Consider the following 14,745-nt stretch of genomic DNA (forward strand, 5'->3'; position numbering starts at 1 on the left):
TAGTTTAAAAGAACTGCATGTTTGGATGTCAAACTGGACCTGTCTTTAAATCTTGCTGGAAACTGAAGGCCTGTGGTCTAGCTAGCCATAGCTTGGTTCAACATTGGCAGGAAAATTATACCCGTCTCTTTAATTGTATTTTCTTATCTCTTTAATGTTATTATAACAGCATAACAGATATTACAATGTATTATATTTAGTATTTTTTCAATTTCCTTAGCCAAATGTGCATCACAATAACTTCTGAGCAAACATTCTTTGATTGAACTTTATAATTAGCAGGAGAAAAAGCTGACTGGTGAATACTTAAGAAGTCAAACTTTATTTTATTTTATTTTATTTCATTTGGTTGCACGGATAACGTCAAATGTTGATTGATATGTTTGAGATGTATGTCTGTGTTTTGTTCCCTCAGTGCGCTTGGACTAAAGGTCTGGCTCTTATGTCAAATATGTTTAGTTCCTCAAATTGAACTCGTTCATACGTCAGCCTTGGTTATGTTGTGTCTAATATAGATACTGGGGTCTTATTTTATTTTCTTATGTAGATCACCATTACTTTGCTAACCTAATAATCTACATCATGGTAAAAAATGAAAGTTGGACCATTTTGGTCCCAAATTATTTAATATGTTCGATTTGGTACTTAAACTCTTAAAAATTGTTCTAATTCAGCCTGATCGTTAAAATCATTTAATTTGGATTAAAGATTCATATATGGATGGTCATACACAATACCTACACAACTGAATTCATGAATTACCTATCAAGCAGAACACTTAAATATGGTTTTTAAAGGTGAGACTAAATTGGGACCATTTTCACTAAATCTCTATCATATGTTTTATCATGATGGAGTTTAAATGATAAAAGAGATGTACTCAGTGAAACAAGATCTGTTAATAAAGTAACACAAATTCAAACACACCAAAATTTTTTTTTTTATATATATTTTGACTTTTTCAACAACTTTGCTGTCAAAGTAACCACAAATTGAGATCCGCATACCTTCTGTTCGCTTGATCACCCTTCAAAAATGATACTAGGTGATATTCACCTAAATGATATTATGTTATGTTGCAATTCTTCTTTTTTGTGTTTTGTGGTCCTTTTTTTTTTTGCCTTCGGCACATTCTATCAAGTAATCTATTGTTTAGGCATGTATTTTATTTACACATTCGTGAAATTCTCTATTTGTTTTGTTTCGTTTTTACCTAATTTTAATAACAAAAACATGCATGCCTAGTGCAATGAGACGGATATGTAATTTCTTAACCACTTACCACCTGTTTAAGTATGCAGGGCTTGACGTTGACAAGTAAGTTCTCGTCTTGCTTTGAATTATTTTCTGGCTATTACCCGCATGAATTGGTAAAAAAAAATACTTTTCCTAATGCAGTCTCCAGAACTTGGAATGCTGTCTATTTGTCCTTTTCCCTTATTTTTCGTAAGAAAGCAACCAATTTTTCTGTCTTTTTATTAAGTTGAGAAAAGCCCTGATTTTTTTTTTTTTAATGTTATTAAGTTGTTATCTGTTTTCAGATACATGCTCGCAGAGGGCCTCGGTCTGTCTGGAATTGTTTCAATTTTGTTCACAGGAGTTGTAAGTGAACTTTATGTTTTTGGTTTATTTCCCATTTATTTATTTTATTCTATAAAATGATAAATCATCGTATAACCATCCTTTGAGTGTAGGTTATGAAGCACTACACCTTCTCAAATTTATCTGAAAGTTCGCAACATTTTGTTGCTGCTTTTTTCCACTTGATATCATCTCTTGCAGAAACGTTCATGTAAGAAGCATGCACATTAACTTGGGCGTCATATATGCAACATTTACATCATTGTTTTTTTTTTTGCAGATTCATATATATGGGTTTTGATATTGCCATCGAACAGCATAGCTTGTCACATGTTGGCTTTATCTTTTTCTCAATTGTATCCTTTAAGACCAATCTCTTAGCAGAAGCTATAATTCTATGAAAAAAAAAAGGGTTCATTTATGTTGATTCCTTGACTTTTCTTTCATAAATGGGCAGCTGTTCATAGTGGTTGCGAGGTATGTATTGGCCTCTCATTTATGAACTCCCTTATTTTATTGATCTATACCAGGACAGTATAAATAATATGTTCGCTCATGCTCCTTTGATTCCATGGAGTTTTTAAAATTTTTCTTGAGATATTGGCATGGAGATTTTTTAACTGATTTTTAGCTGTTTTTTAGAATTTAGACATAAATGTTTATTGAATCATGTAAAACATTCTTGTTCTTCATTAGATAACATGGCTTAGAGACGAGGCTTAAAAATAGGGAGCTTTTAGCAGTTAAGTGCAGCGAATTGTTTTTTACCATGCTAAAAGTCTTTGGCTTCTCATCCCAACGGATCCAGCTAATTTCCAGTAAGCTAATGAAGTTAATTGTTCAACTTCTATTATTGTTACCTGTTAAAGAGCTGACTCCGTCTTTCTTTTTCCTATAAAAATCCATTATTGAATGGTCGAAATCAGCACACTATCTTGATGCGCGTAAAAGGGAATTTTCCAATATTGGTTTAGATCGTACCAACTTCTTTCCTCTTGATTAAGGCAAACATTCAACAAACTCTCCAAGTATCTGGGAATGCATTGAATTTTATTGAATCAAAATAAGAAAATTTATCTCTTAGAATTTTATCATCATCCATTTGTTCTTGAATTGACCCCTCAAAGAAAGTTGGGATCCCATGACCCCATTTACGAATGAGTAGAGCCATCATGGATTTGCTGTCTGAATCAAACAAAGTAAAGTTGAATTTGATAAATTTGTTTTGATTCCTGTTTGACTCAAGCAAAGCAAAGTTGGCCTTTGTAAATTTGTATTGATTAGAAGAAAATGACTTATGTATTTGGCTTTGATAATGTCATTGAAAAAACTTGGTACAAATAATATGACGTCATTGCTTCTAAATGAAGTTTATGTTTGGATAGAGGCTCGAACATAATAGACTTGGGTGATGATGCACTCCTTATTCACTCATAAGTGTACCTAGTGCAAGATGCTGCCACGCATGTAGGCTTTAGAGAGGTTTATGCACACTATATTACCCATGCATCACAAAGAGCATGTTTTTGTTACTCTAGCCCACGACCTCCAGGTCACAAAGAACAAGTACTAAAGTAGATCATTTCTCTTTGAAGAAAAAACATTACATAATTTTTTTGCAAAATTACTAGATTATAATTCCCTGCTCTAACTTCCACTCAACCATGAAAGAACTAGAAATAATAATGAAGTTGAAAAATATGTATAAGATTAAAGAAAAAATATCAATTAGAGCTAGATGAGAAAGCATTTTGCATGAAGAAGTTCATCATATCTCTTGGAATATCTAAAGTCTCATATTTAATAATGCTCACTCTCCCATAATAAAATATAGCTTATAAAAATTTCTAGTTAGATTGTACATATCACACCCCATTTTATTTTTGGCGCTCTACAGTCAACCATGAAACTCAACAGTTGCAAACAATCTAGTTAGAAATTAGTTTGCCTGAATTATCAATCCATCATACAATAGACCTACCACACCCATCTTGACTTTTATTAATCAGGATTGGAGGAGTAAAAAATTAGTCTGCCTGATTTTATCACAAAATAAACATTACATTTCATAATATTCCAACAATCCATCATAAAGATTGATATGGAAGCATTGCATAATTAAAAATATCAAAAGAATTATATAGCTTATAAATAAACTTCAAATATAAATTTATATGAACCAAAAGCAATTAATTTACATCATATACATCTTATTTTAAAATACATCTATTAATTAGTAATTAGAATAGAAGCCATAATTTCTGGACATGCTAACCCTACTAAAATTTAAATACTATCTAATATGGCCAAAATGATAAATAATTATTTTACCCTTGGTAATTGACAAGATTAATTAAAATTTTAGTCTTTTTAGCTTTATTATTGTGCATCTTGCCAACAATTTTATCCTATTACATTTTCCTTTTCCTTGTTCTCGTGAGATACAATAGCGCCACTGATGAGGACATCAGTCGTCGTTTCCAACATGTTTATCACAAGAGATATCGCAAATCGACGGCCAAGATCGGAGGCATCTTTTGAGTGCTTTGTTATTGTATTAGTTTTATTTTATTATTTTTGTTTCAGTGGACCTTTGTACCCCTGTGAGGGAGTTGAGTGCTTTTTAGCCCATGGGGCTTATGCGTATTTGTTTATTTTCATTAGCTTGGCCTATATATAGTGGCCAAAGTCTTTGTATCAAATTTTAATGAATGCTTAAATGAAAATCTGATTTTGTCTTCTTCTTTGCGAGTGTGCTTGAGAGAAGAGAGAGAGCCTGAGGTAAGGGCGAGCGCAATACCCATCAGTCATTGGAGGAGTCTGTGGCTCGTGGTCTATCTCATTCTTCCCCTTTCTTCCTCCCTCCACCCTGACCCCCTAGCTTCCTTCCCAAGCCGCCGGCCACATTCCTCTCTACCCAATCCACCCACCTTCATGCCATCCTCAAACCCTTTGACATTAAATCCTTACCCCTCCCCACCACCGGCCAGAACCTCATAATCGCCAGCCGAAATCCTTTCTCCAAACTCCACCGCCAGCCCACCCATTAAACCCTCCAATCATCATAACTCTCTTCCTAAATTAGCTCCAAGAGAAAAGGAAAGTAATTACCTCAATTTGAAATTCAAATTTTAAAAACTTTCCTTATTTGCCAATTCTTAATTAGGAAAGTGCATAAATTCAAGTTTATTGGAAATTCAAATTAAATTGGATTTCATGATATCTTTCCTAATTACCATGTGTTGCTTTGGAAACTCATAAAACTCTCCCCACAATTCCCTCCCTCCTCTTCATACCGCCGGCCAACCCATTAATTGGTTAAAATTCATTACTTCTCCCCTTAATTAGGAGCTTAACTCAAGGCTCCAAATAAGGCTTCATTAATTCCCACTTTAATTTGAAATTTTGAATTCAAAATTCAAATTAGATCCCGCCAAATCCACTTAAAATCTAAAATTAATTTCATATTTTGATTAATTTCCCTCTCCCCTCTTCTAACCTAACCCAAGTCCACACCCAAGCCGCCCCTCCTCTTCTCCCCCACCTTGGCTGCCCCTTTATCTTCTTCCTACCTCTCTCTTGGAAGCTCCAATCCAAATGAATTCCATAGCAAGGAAGAGAAGGGTTCATTGAAGACTACATCGATCACATCCTTCTTCACCTAGCGGAGGTGATCAACGAGCACGATCGTCGGTGCAGAGGCAACTCGTGGAACATTCAACCTTGCCTCCTTCTCCGGCTACTTCTCCTCTGATCAAGGCCTTCGGCGTCACCATCCTCTTAAGTGGCATGGTCTAGTTCGCCAAAGACTTCTCTCCATTAAGTTATTCCCCTAGAGCATGAGTGAGATACAAGGGAGCTTGAGGTGAAAATTCTTGGCAATTAACCTATGGATTGTTATTACAAGTGCATTCGATTTTATTGTGAATTGTCGATTTTATTTTGAATTGGCTTGTCCTTCTAAATTGCAACTGATTACTAGAACAATTTGCCAGAGATAATTCTTCAATCTTTTCTTGTAATCCATTATTCGTGAAATAGTAAGCTTGCAAGACTTTTATTATTTCTTTAAAATCTTGGTTGTTTCACATCAGCCACCCCTCAATTTTGGTGAACTAGATCATCAAGAATTTTTGTGGCTGCATTTTATATATTAAAGGATGCTGATTTAACTTGGCCACTTTCCCCACCAGCAGTTTTATTTGGATTAAGGAAATTTTAAATATTGTTGTTTGGTAACTGCTTTATTTTTAAACTAACAAGTTGAATGTTCTTGAAGAGCTGCAAATGTTTTTTCCTGTGCTTACTTGGTAAATTTGGCAAGGCCATCGAATCAACAAATACCCATGAAACATCAGAAAGCACTTTGGTATAGTGGTAAGTTGGCTTGGTGCTATAGATTGCTTTATTGTTTTTATTTTGCATTGGCATTCTTATGTTCCTTTTCTCATGAATAGGACTCAGAGGTGCTATGGCCTTCGCCCTTGCTCTGCAATCTGTACATGACCTTCCTGAAGGACATGGAAAAACAATATTCACAGCTACCACGGCAATAGTTGTTCTAACTGTATGTTTCTAATGACAGATTCCTGTCTTTAGTTTTCGTTGGTACAAGTTGAGACTTTCTTCATGTTTTCTTAGATATATCTCATTCAGTCATTTAGCCTTCTGCCTAAATATTATTTTATTGGCACATCCATTAATGATCTGAAGTATTTCTTTTAAGCTGAGCATAGCACCTCTCTGTAATGCAGATTGAATATGCAAATTGACGTATGTATATACAAATTTACCAAACAGGCAAAATGGTAAGTGTATAAGAGGGTAATGAGTTAACGAGTAAAATAGACAGATCTGAGCTGAAAGAAACAGTATATTTGTCAATCTGAAGAAAGATGATAATAACTGAAGTAATATTTGCTAGGTAGAGTGATTTTTTTTTTTGGGAAAATCTGGGTTCAAGGATCCCTTAAAGGAAAGTGTAAAAGATCAAGAGATACAAATAAGGTTTACATACAGTATAGTAAGTGAAACCAGATGCTCAAAACAACAAATTAAAGAAAAATACAAAATTTAAATAAATCTCATTATTAACTTCTTAGGTGATCAAGGCAGATTGAAATCCGCCATCAGTTAGGCAATTTTGTAATTTTTTCTTCCATTTCGAGTATCTGTACCTAAAATATGTCAGGATATAATGTTGTACTAGAGAACCTTAAGATCTTTGGCTTTATCCTAACAACATCTAAGCTTCTTTTCCTTCCAGATAAACTAAATAGCATCAAGGAAAACGAGTCCCATAGATTGTCAGATTTCCTTTGACAACATTTATCTTATTGATGCATCTGATGATATTAGTAATGCTAAAAATAATTTAAAGTATATCCCAAATGCTTGAAATGTCAGGGCAGCATTAAAAATTTAATAGTCATCTTCATGGTGAACCTTAAACATGCTGCATGTGACAGTAGAATAATTTCCATTTTATGAATATGGATTTTGCTAGAAATTTTCCTTTGATTGATGATCCATGCAAAGATAGAAATTTTGAAAGGAACATTGGATTTACATATCCAATTAGTGTTAGCTTAAATAATGATATCATTGAAGAGGAATGTGTAAAAAGTGTGGGCTCAAAAAAGACATGCTCGGCTTCGCTGAGAGTGTTTAGGTTCTAGATGTATTTATTAGATGGAATATTAAATTGTGTTGATATGACACTACGCAGAAATTTTGCCCTGATTTTATGAGGGATTTATGATTTGGCTTCAGGTTTCCTATAGGCGCAAACCCCTTCGGTTAATTATTCATATTGATGATGAGAAAGAATTTTAGATTAATGCTAGTTGTTAGATAGAAGCTAAGTGATTAGCGTATAGTAGCAATAGATTTGGCTTAGGATTGACAAATTTACTACCAGTGGATGGTGAGGGAAATGATGACAAACCTCATCAAGATCCTGTAGTTTCATCATCATGGGTTGTTATAGTACTTATTCCTCGGTATTAGTTGATCTAACCCGACCAATGGATCCTTGTCTGCAGCCATATGTTGCTTCTTCCAAGGCACCCTCCTCATGAATGCTTGTCGAAGAGGATGAATTTAAGTCGATTTTGGTTAATATAGGGTTTTGTGTGCTATCAAGCACACCCTATGATTCATAAATCAAGGGTTTTTAAGCCACTGGTAAACTTACGGGCTCTAGTCGTAACTATAATTTAATGGTGTAATTTTACGGAAAACCTATCCTCTTAGGGATCCTCAATTGTAATTGTTTACATATGGTGTCGTTTGGTAACAAAATTACCTTCAGAGGTCATATGCCACATCTTTACTAGCAAGAGATTGTTTGAGAGTGAACATACTGATACACATAACAAGATATGAGCTCTTTGTGAGATGAGGTTATTCTTAATTTATCTCTCTTGATAAATTGTTGTAAATGATAGATGGATATTACTTTAAGCTTTGGAATGGTAAATGTCACTTAAGATGTTTTTACATTTTGTTATAAGCACATGCGGACATTTTAATATTTCTACTCTTGCACCTTTTTTTATGCAGATGCATGACACTCTTGCATGTTTTTTGATGCATTTGCATGATGCACTTGCACATTTTCGATGCACTTATACAACTATTGATGCACTCATATAGTGCTTTTTTCATTTCTCAAGATTAGTCAAACATAAATTTATTTTTATTTTAGCTCGCATAATTGTTGAAACATATACGAATATTAACCTTCTCAGATTGTTTGTGTAACCTTCTCAGATTGTTTGTGTAACTTTCTCAGATTTTAAGTTTGAGTATTTAACATATTTGTTGAAACATATACGAATATTTTAACTTTAGCAGTTCTAAACATTTTTGTATGTAGATGCATGACACATTTGTATATTTCTCGACACACTTGTGCGATGCAATTGCATGATCTTCATTGCGCTTACGGGACATAATTGTGTTTTTAATGCACATACATGATGCCCTTGCATGCTTTTTGGAGGCAATTTCTTGAAGGTAATAAAGAATAGCTTACACATCATTATATCGCTAATATCAAGAAGTGAAAGAATCGTTTCAAAGAAAGCAACTTGGTCAGCAAAATCCATCCTTCCCTTGTACGAATCCATATGAGAGATTTTGAACTTCATTGGTATTCCCAGAGAAGGCATGGGTAGTTGATGACCTATTCTTAATTTTCCTTTCTTCCTGACGAAGGGTCGAAGTCAACTTATCATTGTTCGGGTAATATGTCTCTTCATGTCTAAATTAGGGGTCAATGCTCTATCTCTAGATAATCTCCTTCTCGTCATAAAAGAATTAGAGGATCCTTCAGGCAATTATACTCAATGAGTGGTTCTCAGCATTCTCTGCAATGCTTCTTGGATCATTCAAGTCATACTCTCCTTGAATTAAACAAGTTGATGAATAGTCATGAACCCTTGAATCTCCATGTTAACATATTCTTTCTCCTCTTATTAGATGTTATTTTGCTTCATGTAGTACTTCTCTTTTAGTTACTAGTATGCTCCATGCAGACCACATCTTTTAGGATGTTGAATTCAAAATTGTCCATGAATAACATCCAACTATATTTAGAGTATTATGTGAAAGTAGAGAGGAAAAATAATGTTTGAGTAAGAAGCTCAGGGATTTCTGCTAAATGTGCTCAATTATAGAAAATTATGTAATCAAACTCACCTCTTGACCGCTTATTTATAGATTTAGTGGGGCTTAAGCATTATAAAATTGATTACATATATGGCTATAAAAAGTTAAGCAAAAATATAATAATTGTGTAGCCTGGTTGGAAGATTCAACTTGATATAGTAGTCTCTCGAGTAATCGGATAATTGAGTTAACGATCAATAGTTTGTCTTGATAAGTCATTTGAATAGTTGTCAATGCTGACTTATAGATAGTAGTTGCTACTGTTGATTGATAAGTTTTAGTTGCCTATGGGGACGAGTTCTTGGATTATGATGATCTGCTTGAGGCAAATTCTCTTGTAGATTGGAGACTATGAAATCGAGTAAATTAGTTAACTTGGCAAGAGCTGGGTTTTTTTATATTTGGGTGTATAGATATCATTCTTAAGTTCTTTCTAATTCTATTAAGTACATTTTTGCCTTTGGCGTTTAATTTTCGTATTCAAAATTCACATTGTTGCTATATAGCCTTTGATCAAGAAAATCAGTGCTTTAATCCTTTTTGTGAATTATTTAGGTACTACTAATAGGAGGTTCTACCGGGACCGTGCTGGAATCTCTGGAAGTTGTTGGTGATGTACATGATGATTTAGTTGGAGAGGTATCTTATAAGTCTAAGTTAGAAATTTGCTTTCATTCTGTCCTTTTTTTTGTCGCATCTGTTTTTTTTTTTCGGAATGGGTGCTTTTATATATCTAAGAAACGAATGTAATTGAGAACATCTCTCTTTTAATTTATTTTTGCTCAAATCTGTTCTTATCCTTTTGGAAGCGACTGGTTTATTTTATTTTGCTTTGACATTTTGTCTGATTTTCATTCTACATAAAACCTTGTGTAAGCATGTGGATGCGTCCTACTTATTTTCTGGTTAGTTACTCTTTTATTTATTTTTTTTTTACTTTTTTCTTATTTGTAACATTTGTTGCCTAGTTATTTTACCTTCGTAATGCTCGTCTCCCCGTCAACAAAGTTGATGGAAATGCTGCTGTTGTTGACTTTGTTTGTTGCATTGTCAAATTTTAACTGTTTTACTATCTTTGCCAGAGTTTTGAGGAGAGCAATGGCTACATTGCCCCATCTTATGACGAGGGGGCATCATCTGGAAGCAGGCTCAGAACGAGACTCCAAGAATTTCATAGAAGGTTTACTAGCTGTGTTTTAGTTACTCTCTATTGCTTCTTATGCTTGCTTGACCAAGGTTGGATTTAAGAGGAACTCGAAGGGCCACGTGGTCCTCCCCTCTAAATTTTAAAAATATTTATCATATATATTTACTATTAAGTATTTTCAATAAAAAAATTAATTTGTGCCTTCTTCAAATTATAAAACTAAAGAAATTTTTTTGACTCCGTCATTGACTTGGACTGTTTTCTTGTTCTGCTGCAGTGCTGCTTCTTTCACGGCTCTTGACAAAAATTATCTTACTCCTTTTTTCACTAGCCAATATGATGAGAGCGAAGATCTCGGTAAGAATGCATAACCACTTAAATTAAGGCCTTTAATTTTGCAGTTAACTATAAGCTTTGGGGAACATAGCACATGCATTAAAATGTGCTTCATGTACCGTGGGCAAGCCTTTGTGTGGATTTAATGTCAGGTTCTGACCATCTTTTATATCGTTAGCCATGTTACTTTTGCTCTTATCTTTTTCCTAATCCTCCCTAATCCTTATTATTTTTTTTTCCATTTTTTACTTCTATACATCCCCATACCACCTAGGTCTATTTTCTATTTCATTTAACTTCAATTAATGATATACTTTCACAATCTCTTTTCTATAAATTTTTTTATAATTTATCCTTTATAGGTATGTCCTAATACCAACTTAGCATTCACACTTTTGGTTGAATTTGACTATCACTACTTCTTTCTTACTACATTTAGATCCATATAGTATAGTCTATCTAATTTCAATTTTACATAATTTTTATTTTGAGTCTCTGTCATGTTCTTTTATTGCTTAATACTCTGGAGATATTTAATTTAGCCTTTTACTTAGAACTCTAAAAGTCAATCCTAATTTATGTTGTTATTATTTTGTACAATAAATTAAAGATACCAAACCTATTGCACCTAGGTATTAGATGATCTTGTAGCAATATTGACTCATAGTTATCAGTGTCACAATCATTAAATTTACATCTTAAATACTCGATATTTCTGCTTGTTAGAAGAGAGAATCGGAAATGATTTCATATTTATTAAATTTTACATATATATAATTTCCCAGATATTACGAGTTCCTCAAAGAGCGTGGCTAATTTGTCAAAACAGGGTACTGTAAATCAGACAAAGGATTGGTGATGGATTTGTGTCAAAGGAGATATTGATTAAATTGTTGAATGATGTTTCAAGAGAAATGATTAACGTAGAGTATTATCAAAGTGGGCCTCGATAGCATCAACAGTCTTAAGGACTTAATTCACCAGCACAGATTTTAGAGGACAAATAGAGATTAAGAGGATTAACGGATGAAGGTTATGATGAAGAGGGGCACAGAGGCTGATTTGCTTTTGGTTTTCTTGGATAAGGAGAAAGGTGAGCTGGTTAAGTAGGTCTGCACGTGGGTGCCTAATGAAGTAGACAATTTATAGGGGGGAGTATGGAAGGGACTCTATTGATTAGAGCTCATATAGACCTCTAGGATCTCGAGGATGTGATAGAGTGGGATGAGAGCAAGATAAAGCATGAAGGTGATCCTGGATTGGTAAGCAGAGTGAGCATGCTTTGAATCAAATCTTTGAGAAAAAGAGCTAGTAGGAAGGATGACATATTTATTGAATTGCCATCTTAGTACAAGTATACATGCTTCTATATGTTACCATGATAAGAAAAGAATAAGAAAAATACAATAAATGAGAATATCTTCAATAACGAAGAAATGTAATAATAATTAGCATAGATTTCTCCTATAAAAGTTAACATATATGATGATTTAGATATGATAATAGTTTTAATTGTCAAATAGTCTTTATTTTCTAAAGATTTTTCCCATCATTTTAACTAATCATGAATTTCAATAGAGGCCTTACAAGTTAACATTTAGAACTATTCATCTAGAAATAGTGCACATTTAAGTACCTCACATTGGACGTTCATTGTGAACTTCTCAGTACCAATACAGAAAATAAGAAGTAAATGTAACTATACTGATTGAGACACTTTGGGTGAGTCTGTTACTATAATTAATACTAATTAATGTGTATTATACACATCTTTAATAACTTTAACATAATTTTGTCACACTTTCTGTTTTCTAAAAACACACCAAATATGTTATCTTAAGACTTGATCATATGTCTTAATTTAGAGAGAAAAAAAAAAAAACCAAAATTGTTCCCTGACTCTTAGTAAGTGCCCAATTTAATCCAGAGTTTCGCATTGTCCTAATTTAGTCCCTCGAACTATTGAAAATTGATTCAATTTAATCTCAAGGTTGAAAATAATAATTGAAGTTAACAAAAAGTTAAATGTAAGGGTATTTTAATAGTGTAAGTATTTGTGAGATTCTATTTCTTATGTTGCTCTATTTTGTAATTTAATTAATTAAATATAAAAATTAACCTACTAAGTAATAAGAGTGAATAATTAGTAAAAGAATATTATCTATTAAGTATGCCCAAAATCCCTCTTACGCCCCTTCATTTTTTTTCAAAGACGATGCTTTGCCACTCGCAGCTTTTCGGGAAACTAATTTGCTCAGACTTCGCCGTTCGCACCCACAATTACAAATCTTAGCCTCTCTTGCATGCTCTTGTCAGATATCGCCTCACGCTACTCATCGATTTTTGCCACACAATGCTTCAATTAATGACTCGTAACTCTCAATTGAAACACTGCAATCCTTCAGTCACTTGATTTCGCACTTGCACAAGATGGTCCTAGAACTAGATAAGCTGTGGCATTGTAAAAAATAAAAGGAATTTTTTTTTTATTAAAATGCACCCTCACATTATGAGAAGTGGGAGATCTGCAGAATATTTCATTAAATTTGATAGATTTTCTAACAAAAGGATTAAATTGGGCACTAATTAATAAGCCCCCGTGCAAGGGGGTGGGGGACTATTTTGAGTTTCTTCTCATAAAATTTATGGAAGGATCATTTTTGCTTTGTATAGCTTTCTCTTAATTTGTCTTAGTACAAAAATTATCTTCACGACGGATATTCCTTGCATGAAACCAATATGATTTTTCAAAGCCGGTACTCATTTATTCACTTCTATGCCTTCATCATATGATTCTAAAATTTGATTAACCATAGTTCCCATAATTGTGAGGTACTTTTTCATTCTTAAATTGTTATATCTAAATACATCTTTTCCAATTATTTATTATCTGTGTCTTAAAGATCCCATTGAAAAGATTTGTTTATCAAATTTCTTTAATCTCTTTTCACTCTCCAAATTTCAAGAGATATCACAACATATGAACTTAAATATTGACCTTTGTACTTTGACATCAAAGTAAAATAACTTTTTTATCATTCTATGCAATATTTTATAGTTATATTTATCCTGTCATTCTTAAAGGATTTGTCCTTTAGAATTCTCATTTAATATCAAAGTAGAATTTTGGTCTTTTCTTAATATCTTCAATTTTTTATAAAATGTTAATTATCTTGTCTTCAAATGCATATAACTTGATCCAGCACTACATCTTTTTTTTTTTTTTTTGTCTTATATAATTTATCTATCTCTTGTTCTTCTTTTACCTATCTTTTCTCACCCTTATACAAAATCAAATATAATTTTTTTATAACATTTCTATATTTATTACATACCAAATAGGAATCATGTCATAGCTCATCTTATTAGAATTTATATAAATATGCAATAATAACCCTCTTCTTCAAGTATAGTGTATAGGTATTGATTATAAGCAGGCATATTGACTAATCATATTTATAATATGCTTATTAATAATTGATTAATATATATCTTCATATGATTATTTCTATTAACCTTAATAATATTTTATCATATTCCTTTTGCTAAACTTCGCTACATAATTATAGACTTAAAGGATACATTTGGGACAATGGTAACTTTTTGTAAAGATGTTTATAAAGTTATTTTGGGAAAAGCTAAAGTTGTAAAAATTTTTTTGGAAGCAGTGAAAAAGTAGTAACAAATACTAGGGGTGTCAATATTTGACACGACCCGAAAACCCGACCCGAAAATTTCGGGTTCGGGTCAACCCGACGCGTTTCGGGTTCGGGTTCAACATTTCGACCCGTTTCAAAAATCGGGTCGGGTTCGAGTTAACCCTTTGACCTGAAATTGATCCGAAATTGGCCCGATTTTGATCCAAAAACCCGATTTTGACCCAACAACCCGAGATTGACCCGTTTTTTTACCCGAAAAAGAGGAGATAGACCCGTTTTCGACCCGAAAATTATCAAATTTTTTGTTGAAAACGGGTCATTCGGGTCATGTCGGGTTGACCTGGACCT

At 33.2% G+C, this 14,745-nt stretch overlaps 1 protein-coding gene across 1 annotated transcript in view; it reads left to right on the forward strand.

Annotated features, from left to right (window-relative positions):
* LOC110111273 (sodium/hydrogen exchanger 6) overlaps window positions 1–14,745 on the forward strand; it is a 42,130-nt gene that overhangs the window by 26,854 nt on the left and 531 nt on the right. Inside the window, exons 11-21 of the mRNA XM_020843060.2 lie at window positions 1,286–1,317; window positions 1,399–1,446; window positions 1,542–1,602; window positions 1,695–1,792; window positions 1,862–1,937; window positions 2,039–2,058; window positions 5,861–5,958; window positions 6,039–6,148; window positions 9,811–9,894; window positions 10,338–10,435; window positions 10,680–10,759. Coding sequence (XP_020698719.1) covers window positions 1,286–1,317; window positions 1,399–1,446; window positions 1,542–1,602; window positions 1,695–1,792; window positions 1,862–1,937; window positions 2,039–2,058; window positions 5,861–5,958; window positions 6,039–6,148; window positions 9,811–9,894; window positions 10,338–10,435; window positions 10,680–10,759 — 805 coding nt within the window. The remainder of the gene's footprint in view (window positions 1–1,285; window positions 1,318–1,398; window positions 1,447–1,541; window positions 1,603–1,694; window positions 1,793–1,861; window positions 1,938–2,038; window positions 2,059–5,860; window positions 5,959–6,038; window positions 6,149–9,810; window positions 9,895–10,337; window positions 10,436–10,679; window positions 10,760–14,745) is intronic.

Source organism: Dendrobium catenatum, unplaced genomic scaffold (assembly GCF_001605985.2).
Source record: "Dendrobium catenatum unplaced genomic scaffold, ASM160598v2 fragScaff_scaffold_970, whole genome shotgun sequence".
In the NCBI taxonomy this organism is placed as follows: domain Eukaryota; kingdom Viridiplantae; phylum Streptophyta; class Magnoliopsida; order Asparagales; family Orchidaceae; genus Dendrobium; species Dendrobium catenatum.